Source organism: Bufo gargarizans, chromosome 1, assembly GCF_014858855.1.
Source record: "Bufo gargarizans isolate SCDJY-AF-19 chromosome 1, ASM1485885v1, whole genome shotgun sequence".
Taxonomy (NCBI): Eukaryota; Metazoa; Chordata; class Amphibia; order Anura; family Bufonidae; genus Bufo; species Bufo gargarizans.
In genome coordinates, this window is record NC_058080.1 from 609,115,912 (window position 1) to 609,130,169 (window position 14,258).

At 42.1% G+C, this 14,258-nt stretch overlaps 1 protein-coding gene across 1 annotated transcript in view; it reads right to left on the reverse strand.

Moving 5' to 3' along the window:
• DMXL1 (Dmx like 1) overlaps positions 1–14,258 on the reverse strand; it is a 142,418-nt gene that overhangs the window by 104,324 nt on the left and 23,836 nt on the right. Inside the window, 6 exon segments of the mRNA XM_044275895.1 lie at positions 1,346–1,535; positions 3,609–3,787; positions 5,485–5,551; positions 7,629–7,761; positions 8,360–8,438; positions 9,754–9,831. Coding sequence (XP_044131830.1) covers positions 1,346–1,535; positions 3,609–3,787; positions 5,485–5,551; positions 7,629–7,761; positions 8,360–8,438; positions 9,754–9,831 — 726 coding nt within the window.

The following is a 14,258-nucleotide window of genomic DNA, read 5'->3' on the forward strand; positions in this document are numbered from 1 at the left end:
AGAAAAAAAAAATGAAAAAATTTCCCAAGTTTAGTAAATGTTTTTTTACAGTACAAATTAACTTATGAAGTTATTGCGCAAAGTCTCGCGATTCTGGGTATGTCCGGGTTCAGCTCTGAACCCAGACAACCCCTTTAAAGTTGTTCAGTACTGATTTTAGGAAAATGACTGGAGTCAATTCAAGTGAGACACCCCCTTTAATGGAAAGTGGAATTCTACCTCATCTGTAGGTGCTCATAAACCTTTACACCTCCCTGTGTAAATAACACAGTGATACTACACGGGGAGAAGGATGCAGTTGCTGTGTCTGAGGCTGCATACTGTGAGAGGGGAGTGAGAGCACTGGTCTGATCACACCAAGAACAGCCCTCCTGACCGTGCACATTTACAGTAAGCAGCAGAGGAAATGCAAAGGACCAAAATATACAGGACAGACAACATTTCTGCAGGGAAAACACCTAATGTACATGTATAGCTGCCTAAGGATGAACAATAATTGTAGTTTGACATAGCATTACTGGAATCCAATAGAGGCCTATGTCCTTGGCTTCTTATTAGTAACCACTTTCTGACAATATTGCCAATGCAGGTGCATTATAACTGTCAGTACAGTATCTCACATGGATCGGGAGCTCTGCCCGTTCATTGTTCCATGGCTCTGCACACTGGCAGCTCATGGGTTGTGTCCTTTCTTGTTGCAGCCCCCTTCCCGTCACATGTCAAGGGGCACGTCCTTTCTGCCGCAGCTCTCGCCCTGCAACTGGCACAGATTCTAACAGTATATAAAGCTGGTGGAAGTTGAAGGATGGAACTGAGCATGTGCATCTACCTCAGCAATGTTGAACAGCAGGGGGCGGTATACAGACACATTTTATTGAATAACTCATCGGTTATACTAAAACATCTAATTAAAAGCCATTAGAGAAGTTTTTAGATACAGCCGCTGGCTTGCAACAAGTAGAATATTGTTCTTGAGACAACCCCTTCAACTCCAACTGTAGCAGCAGGAACTATGAAGACGCACATACAGTATATACCTTTCTTATTGCAAAATACATCATTATAGCAAGATACACCATCTATTAAACTGACACATTTTGCAAAACCAGTAGTATAAGTAAAGGGACCATATAGTGGCTCCCTTCCCTTGGTCATACACATACACACTTAGGACCTAACTTTGTACTGCCTGGATGATATGTTTGTAGCCATATTGTTAGCATACTACTTTTGTGTGGGCCTCTAACTTGTAATGAGACCGCTTCCAAGCAAATTTCACCTTTTACAGATCTGCGCTGAAGGAAATAAAAAAAACAGACCCGACTTAGATAACTGCAGTTCTCACCTCCAGTGCACTTTGCACTCGCTCTTTACTCGATAGATTTCTTTTGAAGTTATTATTTAAGCCGTCTGACTCGATTTTTTGGCTAAACCCATCGCCATATAAAAGGCTGTCATTGGGCAGCAATGTCTCTGCCCAGAGCCGGCAGACATTGTCTTTGCAGCATGTAAGAAGAACATTACATACAGAGCATCTGTGGGGAGAAAAAAAAAAAAAAAGTTTTTTTATGTTTAGGAGTCAATTTAAATCTTTGTGCAAAGCTACAAATTCCTAAAGGGATGTGTGATTGTAATACAGTAAAACTGATGCAGCTGCCTAGGTTTGAGCCCTGTACCCAGCGCGTTTTCAGAACTGCAGACTGCTTGTACAGATCAGTGCGGACATGCCTCGGTTCCCTCTGCCTGCACACAAGTCCTAGAGATTTCTGATTCACATCCAAATTACAGCAGGGACTGCACATCAATATACAATGTACTGTTCTCAGTGAGAGCTACTGAACCATAAAATACATTGTGACTGGCAGAATTATAAGGAGGTAATTCCCTAGTGTCACACGTGGACAATTGGTCTAGGAACGCTCTATGCACGTGAATAAGATTTGTCGGGACTCACTGACCTGCTGCAAAGAAAAATCACACAGAAATCTCTGGCACAAACTTAGTTTTGTAGATACCTAAATGTGTAAAATGCAATATGTAACACAATGTATGTAACACAATGTGTAGCCGTCCAGTGCCAGTAGTCATTAGTATAACTTCAGCATATCAAGAAAAAACGCACCTCCCATTAAGGGTGAAGGTCAGCGCTTTTTTTTTTTTTTTTTTTTTTTTTTTTTTACACAGTCTCCTAATATTTGTTAGGCTACTTTCACACTTGCGCTTGATCGGATCCGATCTGAACGGATCCGATCATATTAATGCAGACGGAGGCTCCGTTCAGTACGGATCCGTCTGCATTAATAACTTAGAAAAAATTCTAAGTGCGCAAGTAGCCTGAGCGGATCCGTTCAGACTTTCAATGTAAAGTCAACGGGGGACGGATCCGCTTGAAGATTGAGCCATATGGCGTCATCTTCAAGCGGATCCGTTCCCATTGACTTACATTGTAAGTCTGGACGGATCCGCACGCCTCCGCACGGCCAGGCGGACAGCTGAACGCTGCAAGCAGTGTTCAGCTGTCCGCCTGGCCGTGCGGAGGCGAGCGGAGCGGAGGCTGAACGCCGCCAGACTGATGCAGTCTGAGCGGATCCGCATCCATTCAGACTGCATCAGGGCTGGACGGAAGCGTTCTGCTCCGCTCGTGAGCCCCTTCAAACGGAGCTCACGAGCGGACAGCAGAACGCTAGTGTGAAAGTAGCCTTACTTAGCACAATTTAACAGGTTTAAATTTTCTCAAAATCGTGGCACGGAGAAATATAAAGGGAAAATATGGAATTGTTTTCTTCTGGATATACTTTGGCTTAAAATGGTTTTCAAGGTTAAGCCATCAATGTAGATTTGATAGGTGTGGACCCCAGGTACTCCCTATGATCAGAACGCAGGGAAAAAACTAAGCTGCGAGCTTGTGTTACTTGAATGGGACTAAACTGCAGTTTCAGGTAGAGTAGCATACCAATAAATGGCGCTGTGAGGAGTCTGTATGAGAGGAGACCAAACCTAAAACCTGAAAATGTGACTGGGGTCTCATGTTAGGAAGTCCCATACAGTTTGAAAGGACGGTAGTGTGCACCCTTAGCTGCCGCTTCGGTCAAATGTGAGACATGAGACCCTCATTCTAGTAAACCTATGGACAGATGATAAGTTGTCATTTGGGACGACCCCTTTACAGTGATGGTCAGTTCGCAGTGTTAGGCTAGCCGAACATGTGTTCGCTGGCTGCCATCTTTAGAAAGGTAGACTTACCAGTCCGGCGATGCACAGGTAAGCCCTTACCTGTGCTGGGAGCTGGTCTGAAATCAAATGCAGTCACTGGGAGCAGGCAGTTCTGAGAACAGCCGCCGGGGGCCTTCATCAGGCTGTTCTCGGAACTGCCTGCTCCCGGCCTAACACAAGTAAGGGCTTATCTGTGCATCGTGGGTGAGTCTACCTTACTAAAGATGGCAGCACGCATGTGTTCGCTGGCGAACACTGCAAACTGACCATCACTGCCCCTTTACTTCTGGAGACCGAATACTTTTAATCTCAAAACTGTAACATAATGAACTACAAAGTGTGAGCTCCTGTGCAAATCAGAAGATCAGTCCTGTGTGCCTTATAAATGCACTAACCGTGGCATGAATTTACTTGTCTTTCTCCAAGAAAACCCAGTCACTGCTCGAGGATGAGCAAGGTAGATAAAAGAGAAATCCACTTCTCCTTGACCTTCTTTCTCTGGGCTGGTAACCGGAGAATTAACAGCTGAGTGCCAGCTTTCAGTATTGTACCAGACCTTCACTAGGCAGTCATCCTGCAGAAGAAACAGATACAGAACATGCAGGTGAAAAAAAGAAAACCTTAAGACACTTGAACAACATCCATCTTGTAAGCAGTGAGCTTGCTAATGCCACCGTGCCCACAGTGTAAAAGGAAATATACTGAAGACAGCGCTCTACTAATGCTCTTCTGCCTCTTTCATAAGATGAACAGGCAGATTAAAAAAAATAAAAAAATCACTCACAGAGGCATAAGACAGGAAGAACTCTCCACAGCTTCCAATGGAAGGCTGTGAAATATTTCACTTTATAGGCCTATAAAGTGATATGCTGCCCATATGCTAGAAGTATAGAAAGCAGTTTTTTTTTATTTTTACCATGTACCTTTGTATAGAATATCAAAGTCCATGATACTATTCAATACAAGAAAAATAGAAGCATACTAAATGTATACCAACCCAACAAAGACCAAGAGAACACTATTTTGGTCTCCTTTGGGTTGTTGTAGAACTGAGCCTGCTGCAACAGTACTACATCTAACCAAGACACAGACTCAAAGCTACATCTGACATACTAAACTCTGCTACATCTAAAAACTGAACTCTATGGCATCATTCCTTCGCACAGGTCAGTGCTGGTTGCAGCGGTCGCATTGAGACGTCATTGATGCAGCAGGAAGTGGAGATCTTTGGGAGACCAGGTACCCTCGAAACCGGAGTGGTAGGGGGACCAGTAGGGCGAGTATGACCCTTTTTTTTTTTTTTTTAATCAATTTACAACACACTGCAGATATTTTTGTTTTCATAGATAAACCCTTTAATGCCATATTCTCCACTGTTCTCAATTCACAAGTTGGTAAAATTCTCCTCACAACCCACATTATCAGGGCATTGTAGAAATGTCTAAATAATGAACTTCCAATTTAATGTCTCTTAATATCTTTTATATTGATTAAAGATAAAGAAAAAGAGGGTATAAGTAAGTAAAGTCATTAGTCGAGAAATCAAAAGCATGAAAAAGTGCAATCTTTCCTTTTCCGCAGTTTTTCAAAAGAAAAAGGGGGGGGGGGGGGAAGAAAAAGAAAAAGGACTGAAAACTTACAAGGAAAGATAGAACAAAGGCAGAAACATGTGGAAAAACATGATAATTTGCCAGGATGTGTAGTTTTTACTGGGTCACGCTGAAATAACGCGAGATTCAATAAAACATTAAAATCCTCCTTCTTTAGAAGATAAATCATATAATGTGCCCCCCTCATGTGTACATTTAACACAATTGGATATTTAGTCATTTTAGTGTTGTGCTGTTAGGGTTTTACGTGGGTGTATTTTTCCAAACAAAATCCGAAATACAAGCGGCATAATACAGTACCAGCAAAGTGTATGACATTAGACAAGTCTCATCTATACTTTTATTTTTACATGTGTGGAAATTGTCCTGCTGTGCAGATTTTAACCTTTTCAATAGAAGGGTGAGATCTGCAGCAATACAGCATCAAATCCGAACAAAAAAAACAAAACACCAAAACCGTGGTAAATATTGCAGATTTATGCGTTTGTTTTTGTATGGTTTTGGTGTAGATTTTTTCTGCACACAAATCTGCACCATGTGCCGGAACCCTTATAGTGCAGTTTTTGGATCCAATTATACTTCTGTCAAAAAATAAAAAAATATTAATAAATTCCCCCCCCCCCCCCCAAAAAAAATAATAATTAAATAACGAATAGCTCACCTTCCCGGCTGTAGCAAAAAACTCTCCGTCTGGGGAAAACTTCATTAGGTGGACAGAGAAGGCAGTTCTGTAAAATACATTATTTGATGAAGATAAGCTAGCTTCACTTCCACAGCAAGTAAATACATCAGTGATTCCTCACATCAAGGAAGATAAAAGTTTCCTCTCCTGAAGAGTCCCTTATACGCCATTAGAATGGGCACAAGCAAAGCATTACAAAACTTTTGTTCAATCCTACAAAGGGGCACAGAGTGGACGTTTGCTTGCCCTTATGTGAAGCACCTACAAGCAGGCTGAAAGGTGACCGCCTGTACACCAGAAGAGCCTCAAAATATCTGCACGGACAGGGCCCATGCTCCTTGTGTGCCAATCTGTACCTCAGTAAGTTCAGGTTTATTGCATTTCTTTATGGTTTTGTGTTATGTACGCATTTCATATGTACAGAGCCCTGGAAGTAATAGTGCATTAAAATAAATTAAAAATAGAATCAACTGCTGGTTGTAGCCACAGTAAAACCAATTACAAAAGAGGCAGTGATACAAAAAATGCTAAATTCTTGTGTATGACTGCTTATTATTCTCATATTCATTCCCCAATCCCATCAAGCTCATGTGATAAGTACTTAGGGGCTAGCACTTTGAACGTAGTTCTTTTTTCAAGTCTCCAACTGTGTTTCTCAAGATGAAAGGGAGAACACAGTTATAGATCACTGCATTTATTAATAGAAAGCTTGTAATTATAACAGAAATTCTCCACATCATTTAAGACCAATAAGGTTTGGGAGACAGAGATTTTTGTAGCTGCCGTCTCAATGGGGGAGATAACTGACGCAGTTTGCTCTAAGAACTGACATAGATGCCTTGCACCACATTTGTCAGGTGATCTAGACAATTTCATCACCACTTCCAACAGATTAATGGAGATTAAAGGGGTTCTCCGGGAATTAAGAAAATGAAAATACTTAAATATTACTTTATAATAAATATATTCCCAAATACCTTTCATTAGTTAGAGTGGCTAGTTTTGTCTATGGAGCAATCACTAGGAAAAATAAAATGGCCGCCGTCCTACCAGTACACACACACACACACACACAACCTGTCCTAATCACACAGGAGGACAAGTTACTTCATAACACTGAGCTAAAGAGCTGCCTAATCCTCCTCTCTGCGGGAATGGAAATGATGAGGAGACATGAAGTACAGAGAGGAGGGTGGGGGTAATTAGCAGCAGCACTTGTATGAAGTCTCCATGATCACAGTCTGTCCTGTCCGTCCTCTCTGTACTTAATGTCTCCTCTGAACTAAATTCCCAGAGATTGAGCTCAAGTTCTTATTAGCTGTATTCAGGATCATAATCCTTGACAAGTAAAGCAGAGAGGAGGATGAGGCAGCTTTTTAGTTCAGTGTTGTGATGTAACTAGTCCTCCTGTGTGATTAGGAGAGGTTCTGTGTGTACTGGTAGGACAGTGGCCATTTTGTTTCCCCTGATGATTGCTCCCCCGACAAAACAAGCCATAATAAATAATGACAGGTATTTGGAAATATATTTACTATAAAGTAATATTTAAGTATTTCTTCATTCCCGGAGAACCCCTTTAACATGAAGAGGGTGTTATATGCCATACAGGGGATGGTAATCTTCAGGGGATGTTTTGTCAGCCCCCCCCTTTGTGGTTGGATCTGATCCCCTCTCTGCTAGTTCCCAGGTCCTTCACTTCCCCATTGTCAACATCAAATTTGACGCCACTGGAGCCAATTACTGGCCGCTGCAGTGATTTTTCCCATCAATTGGCCACATGATGCAAGCGAGGCTGGGCATTGGCTGCAGTGGCATAAAACCAGAAGTTGACCGCGGGGGAGCGGAGTGCTGCAGCAGCATGCAAGTCTGACAAAATACCCCCTGAAGATGAACAACCCCTTTAATATGCAACAATGTGTGCCAAGGCGGCATCAACATTTTGGTGCAAAACCTAGCCACCAAGTAAACCAACAAGCTTGCACTGTCTAAATCTTAGGGTTGGTAAATCTGCCCCAATGCATAACTACTGAGAGGCGGAACAGAGGAGAAGAGTAAGAAATATATGAAAATCTGACTGAAGATTTAGTAATAAAACAGCAATATTGTACATATGGGTATCTTACTTGCACTGCCAGATGCATGTCCAGTTGGCACAATCAGTGTCTGGTTTCTCCTGAGAGTCCTCACTGGATAACTTGTCTCTAGTACCACTGGACCAGAGCTGCAGGCTGCTTGAGCCCGTTAACAGACGTGTACCTACAATACATAATAACTTGTTCTGACATTGAGGCCACTTTCACACCATTTTGATCAGTATTTGGCATCTGTATTTCCATACCGGCCACCCCGTGTGTGGACCCCAAAGTAATATAACCACTGTATAGGTACATGATTTATATAGTGTGGGTGAACTCATTAGCAATCTCCTGCTACGATATCACAATAAATGGAAGCATGCAAGTCCTGTCAACACGCAGCGGACTCCTCAGCCGTCCATCAGCAGGCCATGAATGTTCATTATTGAAAACACAGGGCCAAGTCTCAGGAGTAGTTGGCGAGGAGATGGTACACAACTATTATATAATTGGAATCAGTGTCTTTCACACTATGTAGTGGTTACAGCAGGTTGGTGAGGGGGGGGGGGGGGGGGGGGGGGGTTAATAGATGCCGACAGTTCTCTTTAAGCCAAAACTAGGAGTGGGTTGAAAACATAGGAAATTCACAAATCGTTTCATTATATTAGCTGACAAAACTGTTGTGTGAACAGGACCTTGCAAATTATCAAGAAATTCAGAGGTGAAAAAGGCAAATCTAAACTGAAAGGTCACATATAGAGTCCAAAACTGCTCCTCACCTGTTGGGTCCCAGGTTAAATTATGTACAACAGAGTCCAAGACTATGTGGCCACTTTTCTGCCACTGAGAGGGACCTCCCTAAGAAGATAATATAAAAAAAGTACAGTATTTTTTATAGTTTACCATTTCCAGGATTTTGAAGTAATCTTCCAGTCAGGAGCTCAAAAATGACTGTCTACAGATGATCACCTGTCTTCGTTTACTCAAACCTTGCCACTTGGCTGCTTTTTGGCTCAGCTCCATTAGTGCAGCAGAGCACCAGCCTGAACCAATGATGAGACAGGAGGCGTGTCTCAGACTACCTTAGACTGGAACTGAACTGCAGTCTCAGGTCAAAGCAGTCTTCATGGAGCCGAGCTAAAAATGCAATCAAAGATCAAGGGAGATTTGGTAAAAAATAAAAAAATAAAGCAGGTAAGCAAACGGTACACAGTGCAGAACACGTACAAACCAAAAACAACAATAGCTGAATGTATGTTTTTTTCCCCAATTTTACCCCCACAACAATGTTCTACCCATTTTTCAATACACAATCTGCTAAGGCTACTTTCACACTAGTGTTTGGTGCGGATCCGTCATGGATCTGCACAGACGGATCCGTTCAGATAAAACAAAAGTCTGCATCCGTTCAGAATGGATCAGTTTGTAATTGTATTCTCTTAGACGGATCCGCCTTGAACACCATTGAAAGTCAATGGAGGACGGATCCGTTTTCTATTGTGCCAGTGAAAATTGACTTACATTGCGTGTCAGAACGGATCTGTTTGGCTCAGTTTCGTTTTGGTGTCCGCCTCCAAAGCAGAATGGAGACAGAACGGAGGCAAACTGAGGCATTCGGATCCTTTTCCATTCAGAATGCATTAGGGCAAAGCTGATCCGTTTTGGACCGCTTGTGAGAGCCCTGAACGGATCTCACAAACTGAAAGCCAAAACGCCAGTGTGAAAGTAGACCAAGTTCTATGGGGCTCTTAAAAACACAACTTGTCCTGCAAAAAACAAGCCTATCCTCCACTATGTAGGCAAAGAAGAAGTAGTAGGAGTGCTTCTTTATATACTAAGGCCCTGATTTATCAAGGCTGACCTGTGCTACCCTGGCCTTGATGGCGCCTGGGTTGCTGCAAGGGGCATGTTATTTATGACAAGGTGCCAGAATAAAATCTAAGATTTCAACCATTATTTAAGTCAGTTTGTGGCGTAAATAATGATGAATTAGTTCCCTTATAGCACTCGCTACACCCCCTTTTTGCAGAGGGCAGCGTAAAATGCAGATTGCAACTAAAAAAAGTTGCAAAACCAGTGGATTTTTAGACTTTTCTATGCCACAGAGGCGTAAGGGGAGCGATACATTTGCTTTGCACAACTGCAGACGTAATTACCTTGGATGTATACTTACTTGTAATGGAGCATTCTTTTGTTTTAGCAGATTTACTGGTTCAAAAATGCAAATCAAATTGTTGTATGATGCTGCAATCTAGAAACACAGAAACAGGTCATTAATTAGTGATTTGCAAAAGGGTATCAACACCTTAAAGTCCCTTTACATGGGACAACAGAGCAGCAGATCAGGAAGGATGCGTTCTTCCCCGACAATCTGCCGATCACTAGCTGAGGAGATCGATGCAGTCACATGTAGCGATCTCCTCCTCAGTAATCAGGAGAAGCGATCGGTAATGAGATTGCTCGTCCCCATACTGACTAGTTTGCCGACATCAGATCGTGTTTAAACCGCACGATCTGCTGTCGGGAAATAATGATATTTGTGTCTGCACAGACGACTGGACTACCCGATGAGCGTTCCGTGTAACGGGCCCTTTAGGCTGTGTTCACATAACATTTTATGTTTTCATTTGGCGTCTACAGTAAGAAAGCTTTTCCCCCCAACAGAGGCCCCCCAAAATCCCAAAATTTTGGGTCTCTGTAAGAAAAGGTATGCATCAGCAAACTTTTTAATACAATTAAAAAAGCTGAATGCACTTTACTATACAGGGGGCCACCACAAAAGAATGTATAAAACCCCTTTTTTTTTTAAACATAGTTGCCAGAGGGGGTGAAGCCTACCACTGGGGGGCTGTGAAGCTGCATACGATGCAGTCTTCTCCCGGAGTGATGTATGTAGGCTCAGATGGGAGGTGAACAGAACCTTCTTTTGAAGTCAGATAAGTCTCACACACGTAAATACTATCAACCGATAATCTCTCAATCATCTGTCGATCACTGAGCCACGGGATTTGTATACAGTCACAATATCTGAATTCAATATTCAATAAGATTTGGAAGAAAACTTTAAACCTAATGTCTGTAAAAACCCTAAATAACTACCCCCATTAGCATGGCACTTTATTGTATAGATTTTCAGCATGGGATCAGCTCATAACAAATAAGCCAAGTGAGGAGGAAAGTGCTAGAATATTCATGGGAGCTGCCATTATACGTGTGACTGCTATAGGGACAGCGATAAAGAACATTTATCTAATCTGCTTTATTTAGCCATGTTGTACATTAATAGAAATCTTGTCCCGAAATGTCCCAGCGCTCTCTACATAAGCACTGATGAGATATCTGGGTAGTACCGGCTGACGGCTGCTGCTCCTTCATATACCGTACAGTATATTACTATGTCTACCTAAAATATTAAATGTGTTGTCCCACGGAAAATATTGTACAGTTTTTCAAACCAGCACCTGGAGCTGAATACTTTTGTAATTGCATGTAATTAAAAATGTACTGAGTTATTTAATACAATGTATCTGTATAGCACCATCTGTTCTTTGTCCTGCTCACTGAGATGGCCGCACATGCTCCGTTTCATCCTTCAACTGCCTCCTGAGCTGTGATAGGGAGAGCTGAGACACGCCTCCTGAGCTGTTATAGGGAGAACATGGACACGCCCCCTGAGCTGCAGCAGATAAGACACTCCCCTTGAGCTGTCAGCTTGATAGAAATCTAGCAGAGCAATGAATGAGGAGATCTCTGGATCCATGTGAGGTACAGGGCTGGTTCTGGCTTTGTTACAAAGAGACTGTCATGTACCAACATACCTGCCATTTCTCACTGATCCTGCTGTAAGCGCTCACTATTGTGACTACAGGGAGTGGCTCTTCTATAGTATATAAGGACAGCTATAGTATAATACTGTATATATAACTATAGTATTTAACTGTCCCTATATACTGTAGAATAGCTTCTCCCAGTCTCCTCACATTAGAGAGAGAGCTGCTAATGGGACTGATCTGGACATCATCTGTCACTAGAGAAACGGGAGCTCCGCCATCCATATAAGATTGTCAGCGGCTCCCACTGAAAACAGCGTGTTCGGCCAACAAATGAGTGTATGGGGATCTCTGTGCCCTTTATACTGCTGTATGCTCAGACTGCTGGTACAGCAGGTCTAAACCTGTGGTTCCCAAGGGCTCTGTTTTTCACAGAAATTTCTTATGACTACATATGGTGACAATTACAGAAGGCTTTTATACTATACAATATGCTGGAGATCAAATCGATGCTTTCATTTGCTTCAATGATTAAAGGTTTCCTTTGTGTTCATGGTTTTCAAGCAGGCTTTCAGATCCAGGACTATTTTATTTAATGATCACAGCACAATTTCCGTTTTCCCCTTTTTTATTTTCTTGCATTATTTAATTTTTTAGAAACTTCTGCTTAAACCAGTAGTTTACCCCCACACAGCCAACTCTCCCCCCATTTTCAATTCAAAAGGAGGGAGAGGCCTCTAGCAAAACTGCATCAAATCCGCACCAAAAATGTGTGTATTTTTTTTTTTTCAAGGGCCGTTTTTTCCTTTTTTTTTTTTAATTGAAACTTTTTTTAATTTAATAAATTATTATTAAAAACAAATATAGAGAAGTAACAGGGGTCTGACCCGAGGTCCCATGAGTAACAGGGGTCTGACCCGAGGTCCCATGAGTAACAGGGGTCTGACCCGAGGTCCCATGAGTAACAGGGGTCTGACCCGAGGTCCCATGAGTAACAGGGGTCTGACCCGAGGTCCCATGAGTAACAGGGGTCTGACCCGAGGTCCCATGAGTAACAGGGGTCTGACCCGAGGTCCCATGAGTAACAGGGGTCTGACCCGAGGTCCCATGAGTAACAGGGGTCTGACCCGAGGTCCCATGAGTAACAGGGGTCTGACCCGAGGTCCCATGAGTAACAGGGGTCTGACCCGAGGTCCCATGAGTAACAGGGGTCTGACCCGAGGTCCCATGAGTAACAGGGGTCTGACCCGAGGTCCCATGAGTAACAGGGGTCTGACCCGAGGTCCCATGAGTAACAGGGGTCTGACCCGAGGTCCCATGAGTAACAGGGGTCTGACCCGAGGTCCCATGAGTAACAGGGGTCTGACCCGAGGTCCCATGAGTAACAGGGGTCTGACCCGAGGTCCCATGAGTAACAGGGGTCTGACCCGTAATAGGGCTCTAATCTCAAGTCTGATGAAATTTTTTTTCCCCTCATTTTACTCCTCTATAAGCTAGTTGCATTTTATGGTGCGGTAAATACAGCAATATAAAATGAATGCAATATTCTGTTTACAGAGCCTAACTATATGCAGCACAAAATTTTACATACAATTTTATGCAAAATAGTTCTCAGAAAGGTGACATATGATGAGCTATACAAGCACCATATACAGTTGAAACCAGAAGTTCACATACACTATGGTATATAAAAAGACACATATGCAGGTTTCTCTCAATATTAGACATGAAATTAGAATAAACCTTTCCTGTTTTTGGTCAATTACGATTAGGCCTCATGCCCACGACCGTTGTTACATTTTCCGTGATTTTCTGCGGACCCATTGACTTTCAATGGGTCTGTGGAAAACTCTGCTAATGCACAGTTTGTCATCCGCGTCCGTGATCGGTGTTTCCAGTCCGTGAAAAAAATACGACCTGTCCTATTTTTTTCACGGACAACGGTTCGCGGACCCATTCAAGTCAATGGGTCCGTGAAAAAAACACGGATGCACACAAGATTGTCATCTGCGTCAGCGTCCGTTTTTTTTCCTATCATTTGCATGGCAAACTAAACTTAGATTTTCTTTTTACTTTCCTTCATGTTTGGAGATCCTCCAAAAATAAAGGAAGACACACGGAAACAAAAACAGACACTGATCACGGAACTACAGAACTACAGAACTACGGAACCCCTTTCTGCGGACCGCAAAAAAATACTGTCGTGTGCATGAGGCCTTACTATAATTATTATTATTTGCAAATGTGTGTTTTTCATACATCACTTCTGCGTTGCGTGAAAATCACAGCATGTTCTATATTCTGCATTTTTCACGCAACGCTGGCCCCATAGTGATTGGGGCTGACGCCTGTTACTGCTCTATAAATATATTACATAATCCACCGCGTCTATTAAACATCATAACAAATAAATAAAAACTGTAAAACAAAAGCAATCGAAAAGGTGTATGCACCCCAAAATAGTACCAAACTGTAACCCCATCCCACAAAAAAAAAAAAAGGAGACCCTACTTAAGACAATCAGTAAAAAAATAAAAAAAAGCTATGGCTCTCAAACTATGGAGACACCCAAACATTTTTTTGGGTTTAAAAAAATGCTATTATTGTGTAAAACTTAAAGAAATAAGAAAAAGTATACATATTAGGTATTGCTACGTCCGTAACGATCTGCTCTATAAAAATGTCACATGACCTAACCCCTCAGGTGAACGCTGAAAAAAAATAAAAAATTAATCTTATGTACCCAAAAATGGTACAAATAAAAACGGCAACTTTTTTTTTTTTTTTGCAAAACATGAGCCCCTGCACAAGACGATCGGCAGAAAAATAAAATAAAAATATGGCGTTCAGAATATAGAGACACAAAAACTTTTTTTTTTTCAAAAATGCGTTATTATGCAAAACTGAA